The following is a 17,847-nucleotide window of genomic DNA, read 5'->3' as shown; positions in this document are numbered from 1 at the left end:
CTAGCGCAATCATGATGATGGAAAGGCCAGGACTGCCCACGTCATTGGACACAGCACGTAACGAATTTGACGACGGAAGCAGAGTCCATACGGATCATTTCATCACATCGAGGTAGCACAGGGGAAAAGCAACAACAGAATGCAGAATAAAGTGTCACAGTTACAGAGAGGGCAGTGCAGGTGGACAACAAGGTGCAAGGACAGTATCAGGTCAGCAGTCCATCTTATCATACCAGGAACTGGAGAATAACAACGGGATAGACACTGTCTTGAGCCTGGTGGCAAGTGCTTTCAGGCTTTTGTATCTTCTGCCGGATGGGAGCGAGGAGGAGAGAGAACTCCCAGGGTGCCGGCTGCTTTACCCAGGCAGCAAGAACTGTAGACAGAGTCCACGGAGGGGAGGTTGGTTTCTATCCACAAACCCCTGCAGTTTCTCACTGTCATGGGCAGAGCCGTTGTCGTACCAAACTGTAACGCAACTAGGTAGTGCCTCTGAAACACTGACGGGGATGTGACATATTTGTTGAGGCTCCTGAGGATGTAGAGGCACTGATGAGCTTTCTGGCTCCATTGTCTCAATGCTTGGACTGGCACGGGCTGTCGGAGACGTTCACTCCGAGGAACTTGACCCTCTCAACCCTCGTGGTTAAGCTGAACACCATTGGCGTGGAAAGTAATGTGTGCCCCACCCACTCTCCTGAAGTCAGCCGGCAGCTCTTGTGGCGTATCGCTGGCATTCAGGGGCGCCGGCAAGTGAGGGTGCGGAGGGAGGGTGGGGGAAGTGTAACCGGTGGGAGGGAAAAGAGGACTGGCTTCAGAAAAGGGAAGTTTCCCCACAATAAGACTGTGTTTCTCTTTTTCAGGGACACCCACAATTTGCGTCGTCATCTGGACCGTGCTTCGTGTGCATTTTGATGACTCAGGGTAAGTGTCAGCACCCCTCTCACTGAATGGGCGAGGGGCGATAGGATGGGGTGGGGTCACACGAACATCACTCTCTCCCTCGCCAATGAACCTCCTTCCAAACTGAGGTTGGAAAGGGGGGTGTTTGCTGATGGTCACACCATGTTCAATTCCATTAGCATCTCCTTAGAAAACAAAGCGGCCCCACGCCTAACTGCAACAAGTCCTGGACAATATTCAGGCAAGAGAACATCTAGGGTCACACAGGATGGAAAAGGATCCTCCTTCTCTCTTTTCCTACTCCCCACTCTAGCTCTCCTCTTCTCCTCACCCGCCCATCACTTCCTACCGTTTTCCCTCCTCCTTCCCTTTCTCCCATAGTCCACTCCCCTCTCCTATCAGATTCCTTCTTCTTCAGCCCTTTACCTTTCTCACCTATCACCTGTCAGCTTTTTGCTTCATCCCCCACTCCCCCCAGCCACGTGGTCTTACCTATCACCTCCAGCTTGTACTCCTTCCCGCTCCCCCCTAACCTTCTTCAAACAAGAGAGACTCTGCGGATGCTGGAAATCCAGAGCAACACATACAAAATGCTGGAGGAAATCAGCAGGCCGGGCAGCACCTATAGAAAAAAGTATAGTTGATGCCTCAGCCTAAAACATCGACTGTACTCTTTTCCACAGATGCTGCCTGGCCTGCTGAGTTTCTCCTGCATTTTGTGTGTGTTGCTCTGGATTTCTGGTATTTTCAGAATGCCTTGTGTGCCTCTAAACCATTCCAATCCATGGACTTATCTAGGTGGCTTTTAAATGTTGCAAATGTGCCTATTTCATCTCTAGTTTCTTGCAGCTCGTTCCAAATCCGTATCATCCTTTGTGTGAAGAAGTTGACCCTAAAGGCCCTTTTAAACATCTCACCTCTGACCTTAAACCTATGCCCTTTTGTTTATAGCAACTCCTCTCTGAGAAAATGCTGTCTACGCCCTGCATAGAGTCACAGAGCATTACAGCCCAGGCACAGCCCCTTCAGTCCATGGCAAACTAATACCCAGTCAAGTATTATCAACCCTCATCTGGACCATAGCCCTCCATTCGCCTCTTGCCCAAACTTCTTTTAGATATTCCAGTCAAACCCACGTCCATCACTAGTTCCAGACTCTCAACAAGCTCTGAGTGATGACGTTCCCCCTAAACATTTCACCTTTCACCCTCAGCCGATGACCTCTGGTTGTAGTCTCCCGCCTTGAGGGAAAAGGCCCGTGTCGCTAAACAAAAAGGCTCCTTCATAACCCCGTAACTGGTCGGAGCAGAATTTGGCCATGCAGCCTATCAAGCCTGCTCTGCCATTTAATCATGGCTGATTTATTATCCCTCCCAGTGCCACTTGCCTGCCTTTTCTCCATAACCTTTGATGCCCTGACTGATCTAGAACCTATCGACCGATGACTTGGCATCCACAGCCATCCGAGGCAATGAATTTCCACAAATTCACTATCTTCTGGCTAAAGGAATTCCTCCTCACCTCCGTTGTAAAGGAACATCCCTCAATTCCTCTGGATGTAGACTTTCCGACTATTGAAAACATCTATCTAGGTCTTAAAATATTCCGTAGGCTTCAATGAGATCCTCCCACCCCTTCATTTCCAGTGAGTACAGGCTCTGAGCTCTGAAACAGTCCGCATAAGTTAACCCTTTCATTCTCAGGATCATTCTAGTGAGCCTCCTTGGGATGCTCTCCACATCCTTTCTTAGATAAGGGGCCCCAAGTCATACCATCACACATCACCGTTCCTTCATGGCCGCTGGGTTGAAATCCTTGAGCTCCCTCCATGACACCTCTGTTAGTACACCTTAACCCAGAGTTGAAATGGTGGACTTAAAAAGATGTTATCATTATTATATACTGCGGTACTCGGGGGAGATGGTTATGTCATCTTTCCTTTTGAATACTTCTTCCTCTTTGGGATGTATATACAGTGTCTATAAAAAGTATTCACCACCCTTGGAAGTTTTCATGTTTTATTGTTGTACAATATTGAATCACAGTGGATTTAATTTGGCTTTTTTGACATTCATCAAAGGAAAAAAGACTCATGTCAAAGTGAAAACAGATCTCTACAAAGAGATCTAAATTGATTTCAGATATAAAACACAATAATTGATTGCATAATTGCTAACCCCCTTCAAGTCAGTATTTAGTGGATGCACCTTTGGCAGCAATTACAGCCTTGAGTCTGTGTGGATAGGTCTCTATCAGCTTTGCACATCCGGACACTGCAATTTTTCCTCATTCTTCTTTACAAAACTGCTCAAGCTGTCAGATTGCATGGGGATCATGAGTGAACAGCCCTTTTCAAGTCCAGCCACAAATTCTCAATTGGGTTGAGGTTTGAACTCTGACTCGGCCACTCCAGGACATTAACTTTGTTGTTGTTAAGCCATTCCTGTGTAGCTTTCGCTTTATGCTTGGGGTCATTGTCTTACTGGAAAACAAATCTTCTCCCAAGTCACAGTTCTCTTGCAGACTGCATCAGGTTTTCCTCCAGGATTTCCCTGTATTTTGCTGCATTCATTTGACCCTCTGCCTTCGCAATCCTTCCAGGGCCTGCTGCAGTGAAGCATCCCCACAGCATGATGCAGCCTCCACCGTGCTTCACCGTAGGGATGGTGGGTTTTTGATGATGTGCGGTGTTTGACCTACACCAAACATAGCGTTTAGTCTGATGACCAAGAAGCTCAATTTTGGTTTAATCGGACCATAGAACCTTCTTCCAGCTGACTTCAGAGTCTCCCACATGCTTCTGGCAAACTCTAGCTGAGATTTCATGTGAGTTTTTTCCAAATGTGGCTTTCTCTTTGCCACTCTCCCATAAAGCAGTGACTGGTGAAGCACCCGGGAACAGTTGTTGTATGTATAGTCTCTCCCATCTCAGCTACTGATGGTTGTAACTCCTCCGGAGTTGTCATAGATCTCTTAGTGGCCTCCCTCACTAGTCCCCTTCTTCCACGGTCACTCAGTTTTTGAGGATGGCCTGCTCAGGGCAGATTTACAGCTGTGCCATATTCTTTCCATTTCTTGATGATTGACTGAATTGCACTCCAAGGGATATTCAGTGACTTGGAAATTTTCTTGTATCCATCTCCTGACTTGTGCTTTCCAATAAGCTTTTAGTGGAGTTGCCTGAAGAACTCTTTAGCCCTGCGGGATACTGACTCTCCAGCAGTTGGACCTTCCAGACACAGGTGTATCGTTACCACAATCAACTGAAACACCTGACTGTACACAGGTGATCGCCATTTAACTAATTATGTGATTTATGTAATCAATTATTTTCTGTTTTATATTAGATCACTTTGTAGAGATCTGTTTTCACTTTGACATGAAAGAGTCTTTTTCTGTTGATCAGTGTCAAAGAAAACCAAATTAAATCCACTGCGATTCAATGTTGTAAAACAATCCAACATGGCAAAGTTTGCGGATGATACGAAGATGGGTGGAGGGGTAGGTAGTGCTGAGGAAGCAATGTGATTGCAGCAGGAAGAATGGACAAAAAAATGGCAGATGGAATATAGTGCTGAGAAATGTATGATAATGCATTTTGGTAACAGGAACAATAGTGTTGACTATTATCTAAATGGGAAGAAGGTTCAAACATCAGAGGTGCAGAGGGACTTGGGAGTCCTCGTGCAAGACTCCCAGAAGGTTAATTCACAGATTGAGTCTGTGGTAAAGAAGGCAAATGCAATGTTGGTATTTATTTCAAGGGGAATAGAATATAAAAACAAGGAGATAATGCTGAGCCATTATAAGACACTAGTCAGGTCTCACTTGGAGTATTGTCAGCAGTTTTGGGCCCCATATCTCAGAAAGGATGTGTTGTCGTTGGAGAGAGTCGAGAGGAGGTTCACGAGGATGATTCCGGGAATGAAGGGGTTAACATATGAGGAACATTTTGCAGTTTTGGGCCTGTACTCACTGGAATTTAGAAGAATGCGTAGGGATCTCATTGAAACCTACTGGGTGTTGAAAGGACTAGATAGTGTGGATGTGGAGAGGGTGTTTACCATGGTGGGGGTATCCAGAACTAGAGGGCACAGTCTCAAAATTGAGGGGGGACCCTTCAGAACAGAGGTAAGGAGGAATGCTCTGCCACAGACTGCATTGCAGGCCTAGTACGTGGGTAGATTTAATGCAGAAGCTGATAGTTTCCTGATCGGTCAGGGCATCAAAGGGTATGGCAAGAAGGCAGGTGTATGGGGTTGAGTGGGATCCAGGATCAGCCATGATGGAATGGTGGAGCAGACTCGATGGGCTGAGTGGCCTCATTCTGCTCCTATGTCTTATGGCTTAATGAAATCTTCTTTGGGGGGCGGGGGGGGGGGGAGTGCTGTGTGAATACTTTTTATAGGCAATGCTAGAGACCCAGGTTCAACCATGGCAGTGTAGCAGTCAGCATTAAGCCCTTGCAGTTCAGTGTGTTGGAGATCGGACATCATCCGTAAGGAGTTTGTACGTTCCTCCCTGTGAACACGTTGGTTTCCGCCGGGTCTGGGGGTGTCCTGGAACCACAGCCAGCTGCCCTAACACCTCGTCTTTTCCCTCTTCAGCTGCTGGGACACCAATGAACACCGGGCCCTGTGGTGGGTTATCAAAGGACCGGTCATTGCCTCGATCATGGTAAGGAGCAGAACAGCAGGCACACTCAGAGCCCAATAACGACAACTCACTCCTTGCCCTGGGCTGCAGGCACTCAGAAACGATGATTCACCAAACTGGCAGATTGGTTTATTAGTTCAAAGTCAGTTCCTTCTCAAAGAATGTATGTATCACCATATACTACCCTGAGATTCATTTCCTCATGAGCATTCACAGTAGAGCAGAGAAATACAACAGAATCAATGAAAAACTATGCAGATTGTCACATACACCTATTATTGTGGTCACAATTACCTGGTATTATGGTCTCGGGCCTAACCAATATTTGTGCATAAGACCAGACTTGGAGTGTTGTGTCACCACATTATAGGAAGGATTTGGAAGCCTTAGAGAAAGTGCAGAGATTTGTCAGAATGCTGCCTGGATTGGAGAGCATATCTTTTGAAGAAAGGTTGAGCGAGCTGGGGCTATTCCCTTTGGAGTGAGGGAGGATGAGAGGTGTCTTGATAGAGGCGTTCAAGATGATAAGAGCATAAATAGAGTGGACGGCCAGAGACTTTTACCTAGGGTGAAGTGGCTAATCCAAGGAGACATAGTTTTAAGGTGATTGGAAGGACGTATAAGGGGATGTCAAGAGGTAGTTTTTTTTTAAAATGCAGTGAGTGTTTGGTGTGTGGAACGCACTGCTAGGAGATTTTCTCTTTGGAGTGAGGGAGGATGAGAGGTGATTTGGTTCAGGCATATCATTCTTCATGGAGGAAGAACCCAGTGGTAACGATTAGTCAATGGGGTAACAAACTCTTAAGTGGTTTAGAGTTACAGAACTGTGAGGCTGTGACCTCTGCCCCTAGACTCTTCTCTCATCCTCTTTCACTCATTCAACCATTAGCTATGCCTCTACTTTCTTAGAAGTTTGTGAAGATTCGGAATGACAGCTAAAAATTTGACAAACTAGTTCAGAGGTGTAGTGGAGAGTATATTGACTGGTTGCATCACAGCCTGGAATGGGAAATTGTACAGAGGTGGATCCAGCCCAGTCCGTCGAGGGTAAAGCCCTGCCCACTATTGAGCATTGTGGCAGGAAAGCAGCGTCCACCATCAGAGACCCCCACCACCACCCAGGACACACTCACTTCTCACTGCTGCCATGAGGAGGAAGCTCCGGGAGCCTCAGGACCCACACCACCAGGTCCAGGAACAGTTACTACCCCTCAACCATTGGGCTCTTGAACGAAAAGGGATAACTTCACTCGCCTCATCACTGAACTGCTCCCACAACCTATGGACTCACTTTCAAGAACTCTTCAGCTCATGTTTTTGATATTTATTAATGTTATTTCTTCACTTTTGTATTTTGCCTGTTGGCTGTTTGTCCGTCCTGTTGGGTGCTGTCTTTCACTGATTCTATTGTGTTTCTTGGATTTACTGTGAATGCCCACAAGAAAACAACAGTCAGGGTTGTATGTGGTGACTGAAGCAGTTGGTATTTTGATAATAAATTCACTTTGAACTATCCTCTAATCCAGGCAGCATCCTGGTAAATCTCCTTTGCACCCTCTCTAAAGCTTCCACATTCTTCCAATAATGTGACCAGAACTGAATACAATGTTCCAAGTGTAGTCTAACGAGGGTTTAGTGGAGCTACAAAGCAGCTCTTGAACTCAGTCCCCTGACTAATGAAGTCCAATGCACCGTACGCCTCTTATCATCTTATACTCCCCAGTGTGAAGCTGAGTGCCCTCTGCTGTCGGCTGACGTGTTTCTTTCTGTTTCTCACCAGGTCAACTTCATCCTCTTCATCGGAATCATTTTTATCCTCGTTCAGAAGCTTCAGTCACCTGACATGGGGGGCAATGAGTACAGCATCTACTTGTAAGTGTTCGATCTTTAACCTTACCTTTGAGTGAACAGAGGATGTCTACGGGCTTCCTGCCTCTCGCTCCAGGCTTAGGGTTCTCCTCCAGTCTGTTACACCTTTACTGCTGGGCAAGAGGCAGTCTGACTGACTGCTGCAAACTAGAAGCTATTTCCTCAAGGAAGTCCCTCTTCCTCTTCTCCCCTCAACTCCCCTTCTTCTTCTCTCCCCATCCGTTCTACCACCACCTCTCTCCCTCCCTCCCACTTTCCTTCCTGCCCAGTTTCCTCTTCACCCTCCCCTTATCTCCCTCATTTCCCCCTCCCTCTCTCCCCCTCTCTCTCGCCCCTTTTCTTCCTACCCAGTCCTCTGCTTTCTCTTCACTGTTCCCTTATCTCCCTCATTCCCTCCTTCTCTCTCTTTGTCTCCCTCTCTCTCCCCATCCCTCTCTCTCCCTTCCCCTTCCCTCTCTCTCTCCCCATCCCCCTCTTTCTCCCTTCCCCTTCTCTCTCTCTCCCTTCCCCATCCCCCTCTCTCTCCCTTCCCCCTTCCCTCTCTCTCCCTTCCCCATCCCCCTCTCTCTCCCTTCCCCCTCTCTCCCCCTTCCCCCTCTCTCCCTGCTTCCCAATGCAGTAATGTGACTCTCAGCCACAGGAGATCCCTCCCACACTGGGCTGGGGTCATAGGTCGCCAATTCCAGAGTGCATCCTATTTATTGATTTATCCAGTCCCGGGAATATTGATGAACATCCCAGTTTCAACTGCCCATTCCTAAGTGACCCATGTGAACTACAGCAGTTCTTTCTCATATAGTTTTACAACATGTGAGGCCATACGGCCCATTTAGCCTATGTCAGCCCTCTGAGCAGTCCCATCAATCCCATTTCCCAGTGATTTAGCTTCGCCCATGTTCCCATCTACACGTCTGATGCACCCACACACTGGGGACGAGTCAGAGCGTGGGAGTTAACTTCCAGTGTGGGAAGAAACCGCACCAGCATGAGGAAACGCACACTGTAAGGTTATGAGTTTTTTAAATCTCTGATTTTATTTGATTGCTCTCCAAGGTGGATCAGGCCCTTCTGACCAGGATACCCACCCGGTCACAGGCCGAACATGGGAACTCCACACAGACAGCACCTAGGGTCAGGATCAAACCTGGCACTCCAGAGACAGCAGGAACCCTGGAATACCAGAGTGCTAGCTATCTCTCACCTATCTGCTTCCCTGTTGGGTAGAGTTTCAGGATTAACAGCCAATGACAATAATCTTTCGTCCACATCATAAACTAAAGCTAAGCATCTGCACTTGTTATTTGTTCTTGTTTAGAGATACAGCGTGGAACAGGCTCGTTCTGCCCATCGAGCCACGCCACCCAGCAGCCCATCGATTTAACCCTAGCCTATTTACAGGGTAATTCATAATGACCAATTCACCTACTAACCAGTATGTCTTTGGATGGTGGGAGGAGAACACGCGTTCACGGGGAGAATGTACACCCTCTCTACAGATGTTCTCGTTATTTATACAGTGCGGAACAGGCCCTCCTGGCCCTTCGAGCCACACCACCCACCAATCCCCGATTTAACCCCAGCCTAATCACGGGACAATTCACAATGACCAATTACCCTACCAACCAGTACGTCTTTGGACAGTGGGAGGAAACCAGAGCACCCGGAGGAAACCTACGCGGTCACGGGGAAGAACGAAAGAACTCCTTACAGGCAGCGAGGGGAATTGAACCCGGGTCACTGTTTCTGTAAACTGTTGTGCTAACCACTACCTACTGTGCTGCCCTAAATTGGTGCTGGGATTGAACTCTGAACTCCGAAACGCCCCAGGCTGTAATAGTGCTGCGTGAACCCCTATGATACTGTGGCCCTTCTGTGGTAGCATAGTGGACAAGTTATTGGACCAGCAGCCATTTGACGTTAACGTACAAGTTCAAATCCCACCATGCCTTCTGGAGAATTTACATTTGCTCATCAAATAAATAAACCTTGGAATTTTTTGAACAGTATTTTCCATAACAACATCTATGAAATTACTGAATTGTGATTAAAAATGTGGCGGCTTTTCTAATGTCCATCAGAAGTGGTAACAGGTCTGGACGTGACACCAAACTATTAACTCTTACTTCTTCATTCCGAGGCCATTGGGGATAGGTAGTAAATGCTGTAACACTGAAGCTTATGGTGTCCCTGTCACTACACATCCCTCATACTGAAAATCGAGTTGCCCATCAAGTTGAGACCATAAGACATAGGAGCAGAATTAGGCCACTCGGCCCATCAAGTCAGCTCTACCATTCCATCGTGGCTGATTTATTGTCCTACTCAACCCCATTCTCCTGCCTTCTCTCTGTGACCTTTAACACCCTGAATAGAAAAGACCTGAGCCTGTTGTGCTGTATGCTGATATTTCTATGGTGTTTCCCCTGTGAGCCTTAATGAGTGGAGAAGTCAGTCAGTCGTCCCCTCAATACCTCCAGATGAGAAAAGAAAACTAAGAAATAAATGGATGAAGTCAAAGCTGGATAAAAGAGGGGAAGAGAGGTTGGATTGAGAAAGGGAGTGAAGAACAAACAAAAGGTTGAAATAAAATGAAAATATTTCAATTTTGGTATTTAGAATGATTGAAATACCTGCATTTTAAAATATGCAGAAATGAGACTCTGTATTGATAATTATTTATTCCCAGGACCAGTGATTAAAAATGTTGCTAATAATGTTAAAATAATGTGTCACCGAATGTCAATGAGTACAAGCTGGGGGTGAGCGGGCAAGAAGGAGCCAATGAGGCATCACGATAGTGATCTCTAGTACGATGTATTTATCCTCCACCGAGGTTCCTGGTTCTCTCGCTCATCAGAAACATCGACCACCACTAACCTCACTGCTAAATTGAGAGTCCAGTCCAAACTGCGATTGACTAAGTAGCTAAGAAGGGAGAAGGCTTGGGGATACTCAGCAGGTCAGGCAGCATCTGTGGAGAGAGAGAGAGAGCAACACGCCAAAATGCTGGAGGAGTTCAGCGGGTCTGGCAGCTTCTACACAAAGGAATATATGGATACCATTTTAAGCCGAGACCCTTCATCAGGACTGGAAAGGAAGGAGGACAGGCTGGCAGATGCCAAGTGAGACTGGGTGAGGGGAAGACAGCTGGGTGGGGGAGCTGATAGGTAAAAAAAGTAAAGAACTGAAGAAGAATTAATCTGATAGAGGAGAGTGAAGCAGGGATGGAGGAGGGGCACTTGAGGGAGGTGATGGGCAGGTGAGGAGAAGGGGTAAGAGGAAAGACAGAATGGGGAATGGAAAAAGAGAGAAGGGGGTGTGGGGAAAACCACTGGAATTCAGATAAATCGATGTGTTTGAAGGCTACCTAAACAGAATATGAAGTGTACTTGTTCATCAGGTTTGACCATAAGACATAGGACCAGAATTAGGCCATTTGGCCCATCAAGTCTGTTCCACTGTTCAATCATGACTGATCTATTTTCCCCTCCTCAGCCCAACTCCCTGGCCTTCTCCCCGTAACCTTTGATGCCACGTCCAATCAAGATCCTATCAAGCTCTGCCTTAAATACACCCAACGACCTGGCCTCCACAACTGCCTGTGGAAACAAATTCCACAAATTCACCACCCTCTAGCTAAAGAAATGCCTCCACATCTCTGTTTTAAATGGATGCCCCTCTATCTTGAGGCTCTAAATCACAGTGAGTACAGACCCAGAGCTATCAAACATTCCTTGTATTATTACCCTTTCATTCGTGGAATCATCTTGTGAGCCTCCTCTGGACCCTCTTCAATGCCAGCACAACTTTTCTTAGATGAGGGGCCCAAGACTGTTCACAAAAGCAAAGTGCATGACCATGCAATTTCCAACAATTTGCCACTTTCTTGCCCATTCTTCTAATCTGTCTAAGTCCTTCTGCAGCCTACCTGATTCCTCAACACTACCTGCCCCTCCACCAGTCTTCATATCATCCGCAAACTTGGCAACAAAGCCATCTATTCCATCATCTAAATCATTGATATACAGCATAAAAAGAAGTGGTCCCAACGCCAACCCCTGCGGAACACCACTAGTCACTGGCAGCCAGCCAGAGAAGGATCCTTTTTATACCCACTTGCTGCCTCCTACCAATCAGACAATGCTGTAACTATGGTAGTAACCTTCCTGTAATGCCATGGGCTCTTAACTTGGTAAGCAGCCTCATGTGTGGCACCTTGTCAAAGGTCTTCTGAAAATCCAAATAAACAACATCCACTATCTACCGCATTGTCTACCCTACATGTAATCTCAAAGAATTCCAACAGGTTCATCAGGCAAGATTTCCCTTTAGGAAACCATGCTGACTTTGTCCTATCTTGTCCTGTGTCACCAAGTACTCCATAACCTCATCCTTAGCAATTGACTCTAAGATCTTCCTAACCACTGAGGTCAGGCTAAATAATTTCCTTTCTGCCGCCTTTCTCCTCTCTAAAAGAGTGGAGTGACATTTGCAATTTTCCAGTCCTCTGGAACCATACCAGAGTCCAATAATTTTTGAAAGATCATTACTAAAGCCTCCACAATCTCTACTGCTACCCTTTTTCAGAACCCTAGGGTGCAGTTGATATGGTCCGGGTGACTTATTTACCCTCAGGTCTTTCAGCTTTTTGAGCACCTTCTCCTTTGTAATGGTAACTGCACTCACTCCTCTTCCCTCACACCCTTCAACATCCGGCATACTGCTAGTGTCTTTTACAGTGAAGACTGATGCAAAATACTCATTTATTTCTTCTGCCCTCTCCTTGTACCCCATTATTATTTCTCCAGCCTCATTTTCTAGCAGTCCTATATCCACTCTCATCTTTCATTTATTTTTTGCACACTTGAAAAAGGGTTTGCTATCCACTTTGATATTGTTTGTTTGCTAGCTTGCTTTCATATTTCACCTTTTCCCTCCTAATGACTCTCTGTAGGTTTTTAAAAGCTTCCCAATCCTCTATCTTCCCACTAATTTTTGCTTTGTTGTATGTCCTCTCTTTTGCTTTTACATTAGTGTTGACCTCCCTTGTCAGCTACTGTTGTACTATTTTACCATTTGAGTATTTCTTTGTTTTGGAATGCATCTATCCTGCACCTTCCTCAGGTTTCCTAGAAACCCACACTATTGCTGATCTGCTGTCATCCCTGCCAGTAACTCCTAATTTACTTTGGCCAGCTACTCTCTCATACCACTGTAATTTCCTTTACTCTACTGAAATACTGCCACATCAGACTTTACGTTCTTCTTATTGAATTTCACATTGAGCATAATCATATTGTGTTCACTGTCTTCTAAGGGTTCTTCTACCTTTACATTAGCTCCCTAATCACCTCCAATTCATTACATAACACCCAATCCAGTATAATTGATTGGCTAGTAGGTTCAATGACAAACTGCTCTAAAAAGCCATCTCTCTCTCTCGAGATCCATTTTCAACATCATTTTCCCGATCGACCTGCGTGTTGAAATCTCCCATGACTATCATAACATTGCCCTTTTGACTTGCCTTTTTTATTTCCTGTTGTAATCTGTGGTCCACCTCCCAATTACTGTTGGGAGGCCTGAATATAACTGCCATCAGGGTCCTTTTACCCTTGCAGTTACTTAACTCAAACCACAAGGATTCAACATCTTCTGATCTTATGTCACATCTTTACACTGATTTGATGCCATTCTTTACCAGAGGAGCACAGCGTCCCCTCTGCCAACACTCTTATCCCTCCGAGACAACGTATAACCTTGGACATTAAGCTCCCAACTACAACCATCCTTCAGCCACGATTCAGTGATGGCCACAACATCATACCCGACAATCTGTAAAAGTGCAAAAGATTATCCACCTTATTTCCTGTACTCCGCGCACTGAGATATAACACTTTGAGTACTGTGTTCTACACTCTTTTTGATTCTGCATTGATACTCACCCTACCCTTACTGAGAGTCTGAATGCTCGCTATCTTTGTTTTTTTAACCATCCGTCCTATCCTGAGTCTTCATCAGGATTAGAAACGATGACTGATTAATCCCTTCGTAGATGCTGCCTGACCCGCTGAGTTGCTCTGGCATTTTGTGTGTGTTGCTCTGAATTTCCAACATCTGCAGAATGTCTTGTGTTTATGTATGAGAGGCAGGGGTAATGTTTTGGCATGCTGAACAACCACTGCAGGATGGTAGGGTGCTCCTTCTCAAGGAGAACTGGAGATTTGGTTCCACGCTGGTGTTTTGTATGTACTTCAACAAAGATATGCAATGTGAACAGGCCCTTCCAACTCTTGAGCAGTGCTGGCAGCAACACCCAATTTAACCCTAGCCTAATCACAGGAAAATTTACAATAACCAATTAATCCACTAATTGTCAAGTCGTTAAACTGTGGGAGTAAACCGGAGAACACAGAGAAAACACCAACATTCCAGTAGGAGGAAGTAGAAACTCCTTGCAGAGGCTGAAAAGTTTAAACTCCTGACAGAGGATGAAAAGGTTAAATTCCTTACAGAAGTTGCTGAGGTTAAACTCCTTAAAGAGGATGCTCTGTCTCTTATCATCTTGAACATCTCTATCAAGTCACCTTTCATCCTCCTCCATTTCAAAGAGAAAAGTGCCAGCTTGCTGTAGCTGTCCTCCTAGGACATACTCTCTATACCAGGCAGCATCCTGGTAAACCTCCTCTGCTCCTTCTCTGACACTTCACCATCCTTCCTGTAATGAGAGGCCAGAATCGACCAGGGTTTTATAGAGCTGCAACATTACTTCAATCCCCCGACTAAAGAAGGCCAGCACACCATATACTTTTTAACCATCCTATCAACTTGTACAGCAATTTTGAGGGATCTATCGATATGGATCTCAAGATCCCTCTGTTCCTCCACACTGCTAAGAATTCTGATATTCATGCTGTCCTCTGCCTTGATGTGTTGGGATTATTTGAGGGCACTCTTTGTTGTCAGTGACCAGTGGCGCTCAGCTGCAGAGAGCTGTGTTGCTGGAAGGTTAATACCAGTGTAATATTCTTTCGCTGAATCTGTCAATCCTTAATGACCAGCCTTCCCCTCCGCAACTTCTTTACCTCCTTAGGGAGGTGTCCCAGTGAAGAAGTCAAGGATCCAGTTGCAGAGGGAGGTAGAAAATCCCAGGTTTTGTAGCTTGTTGATTAGAACTGAGGGCATGATTGTGATGAACGCTGAGCTGTAGTCAATACACAGCAGCCTGGTGTAGGTAATGGTATTGTGCAGGTGAGCCAAAGCCAAGTGAAGAGCCACTGAGATTGCATCCACTGTAGACTTGTGGTGATGATAGGTCCCGGTCCGTTCTCAGGCAGGAGCTGATTTTAGCCATGATCAACACCTCAAAGCACTTCAGCACAGTAGATGTGAGTGCTACAGGGCAATTGTCATGGAGGCAGCTCACCCTGCTCTTCCTCATGATGGTCACCCTTTTAGGAATCTCCGACTGCAGCAGTGAGAGGCTGATTATCCCTCCATTCCCTGCATATTCAGGTGCCGGTCAAAGAGCTTCGTAAACACACCTGTCATATCTTCCTCCATCACCACCGCTGAGAGCACATTCCAGGCACAACCACTCTCCGTAAAAAAACTTACTTTCAACGTTCCTCCCTCTCTCACCTTCAAGATTCCAGTTTCTTTATCATTTCTACATGGAAACATACGGTGAAATGTGTCATTTCCGTTCGATATCAGAGGTTGGGATTCCTGTGGGTAGGGACCCCGCTCCAGACACCACGACGCCTTTCCAGCACCTGCACATCACACATCCGGAGCGCAACGGGATGCTGTAGGCCTGCCTGCAATACCGAGGCCACCAGAGTCCTCTCCAAACACTTACTTTCCACCATCACTCATGGCTGCAATGATCACCATACAGGAAGTGCTCCACAGTTACTCACTGACAACACCCAATAACCCAGCCATCCATACCCCTAACCTCCACCACTAACCCAGCCCTCCACTCCGGTAACCTCCACCACTAACCCAGCCCTCCACTCCAGTAACCGCCAACACCAACCCACCCATCCACTCCCCTAACCTCCACCACCAACACAGTCCTCCACTCCCCTAACCTCCACCACCAACCCAGTCCTCCATTCCCCTAACCTCCACCACAAACACAGTCCTCCAATCCCCTAACCTCCACCACCAACCCAGCCCTCCATACCCCTAACCTCCACCACCAACCCAGTCCTCCATTCCCCTAACCTCCACCACCAACCCAGTCCTCCACTCCCCTAACCTCCACCTCCAACCCAGCCCTCCACTCCCCTAACCTCCACCACCAACCCAGCCCTCCACTCCGGTAACCGCCAACACCAACCCACCCATCCACGCCCCTAACCTCCACCACTAACCCAGCCCTCCACTCCGGTAACCTCCACCACTAACCCAGCCCTCCACTCCGGTAACCTCCACCACTAACCCAGTCCTCCACTCCGGTAACCTCCACCACCAACCCAGTCCTCCACTCCGGTAACCTCCACCACCAACCCACCCCTCCACGCCCCTAACCTCCACCACCGACCCAGCCCACCACTCCCCTAACCTCCACCACCAAACCAGTCCTCCATTCCCCTAACCTCCACCACCAACCCAGTCCTCCATTCCCCTAACCTCCACCACCAACCCAGTCCTCCACTCCCCTAACCTCCACCTCCAACCCAGCCCTCCACTCCCCTAACCTCCACCACCAACCCAGCCCTCCACTCCCCTAACCTCCACCACCAACCCAGTCCTCCATTCCCCTAACCTCCACCACCAACCCAGTCCTCCACTCCCCTAACCTCCACCACCAACCCAGTCCTCCATACCGCTAACCACCACCACCAACACAGACCTCCATTCCCCTAACCTCCACCACCAACCCAGCCCTCCACTCCCCTAACCTCCACCACCAACTCAGCCCTCCACTCCCCTAACCTCCACCACCAACCCAGCCCTCCATTCCCCTAACGTCCACCACCAACCCAGACATCCACTCACCTAAACTCCACCACTAACCCAGCCAACCACTCCCCTAAACTTCACCTCCAATCCAGCCCTCCACAACCCTAACCTCCACCACTATCCCAGCCCTCAACTCCCCTAACCTCCACCACGAACCCAGCCCTCCACTCCCGTAACCTCCACCTCCAACCCAGCCCTCCACTCCCCTAAACTCCACCACCAACTCATCCCTCCACTCCCCTAACCTCCACCACCAACTCAGCCCTCCATTCCCCTAATCTCCACCACCAACCCAGCCCTCCACTCCCCTAACGTCCACCACTAAACCAGCCCTCCACAACCCTAACCTCCACCACTATCCCAGCCCGCCACTCCCCTAAACTCCACCACCAACCCAGCCCTCCACTCCCGTAACCTCCACCACTATCCCAGCCCTCCACTCCCCTAACCTGCACCAGCAACCCAGCCCTCCACTACCGTAACCTCCACATCCAACCCAGCCCTCCACTCCCCTAACCTCCACCACCAACTCATCCCTCCACTCCCCTAACCTCCACCACCAACCCAACCCTCCATTCCCCTAATCTCCACCACCAACCCAGCCCTCCACTCCCCTAACCTCCACCTCTAACCCAGCCCTCCACTCCCCTAACCTCCACCTCCAACCCAGCCCTCCATACCCCTAACGTCCACCACCAACCCAGCCCTCCACTTCCCTAACCTCCACCACCAACCCAGCCCTCCACTCCCTCCACAACCGTAACCTCCAACACTATCCCAGCCCTCAACTCCCCTAACCTGCACCACTAACCCAGCCCTCCACTCCCGTAACCTCCTCCTCCAACCCAGCCCTCCACTCCCCTAACCTCCACCACCAACTCATCCCTCCACTCCCCTAACCTCCACCACCAACCCAACCCTCCATTCCCCTAGTCCCCACCACCAACCCAGCCCTCCACTCCCCTAACCTCCACCACCAACTCAGCCCGCCACTCCCCTAAACTCCACCACCAACCCAGACATCAACTCCCATAATGTCCACCACCAACCCAGCCCTCCATACCCCTAACCTCAACCACTAACCCAGCCCTCCACTCCCCTAACCTCAACCACCAACTCAGCCCTCCACTCCCCTAACCTCCACCACCAACGCAGCCCTCCACTCCCCTAACCTCAACCACTAACCCAGCCCTCCACTCCCCTAACCTCCACCTCCAACACAGCCCTCCACTCCCCTAACCTCCACACCAACACAGACCTCCATTCCCCTAACCTCCACCACCAACACAGACCTCCATTCCCCTAGCTTCCACCACTATCCCAGCCCTCAACTCCCCTAACCTCCACCTCCAATCCAGCCCTCCTCTCCCCTAACCTCCACAACCAACCCAGCCCCCCACTCCCCTAACCTCCACCACCAACCCAGCCCTCCACTCCCCTAACCTG

General features: G+C 48.1%; 1 protein-coding gene across 9 annotated transcripts in view; it reads left to right on the top strand.

Moving 5' to 3' along the window:
• Positions 1-17,847, top strand: part of LOC140732414 (pituitary adenylate cyclase-activating polypeptide type I receptor-like) — a 546,399-nt gene that overhangs the window by 233,034 nt on the left and 295,518 nt on the right. For 7 of the 9 annotated variants that reach the window (XM_073055037.1, XM_073055036.1, XM_073055034.1 and 4 more), the window contains 4 exons: positions 864-924; positions 5,511-5,580; positions 7,340-7,431; positions 8,744-8,827. In XM_073055037.1, coding sequence (XP_072911138.1) covers positions 864-924; positions 5,511-5,580; positions 7,340-7,431; positions 8,744-8,827 — 307 coding nt within the window. The remainder of the gene's footprint in view (positions 1-863; positions 925-5,510; positions 5,581-7,339; positions 7,432-8,743; positions 8,828-17,847) is intronic. The other 2 variants (XM_073055040.1, XM_073055041.1) reach the window with 1 other exon arrangement.

Source organism: Hemitrygon akajei, chromosome 8 (genome assembly GCF_048418815.1).
Source record: "Hemitrygon akajei chromosome 8, sHemAka1.3, whole genome shotgun sequence".
Taxonomy (NCBI): domain Eukaryota; kingdom Metazoa; phylum Chordata; class Chondrichthyes; order Myliobatiformes; family Dasyatidae; genus Hemitrygon; species Hemitrygon akajei.
This window is presented reverse-complemented; position numbering and strand designations above follow the sequence as displayed.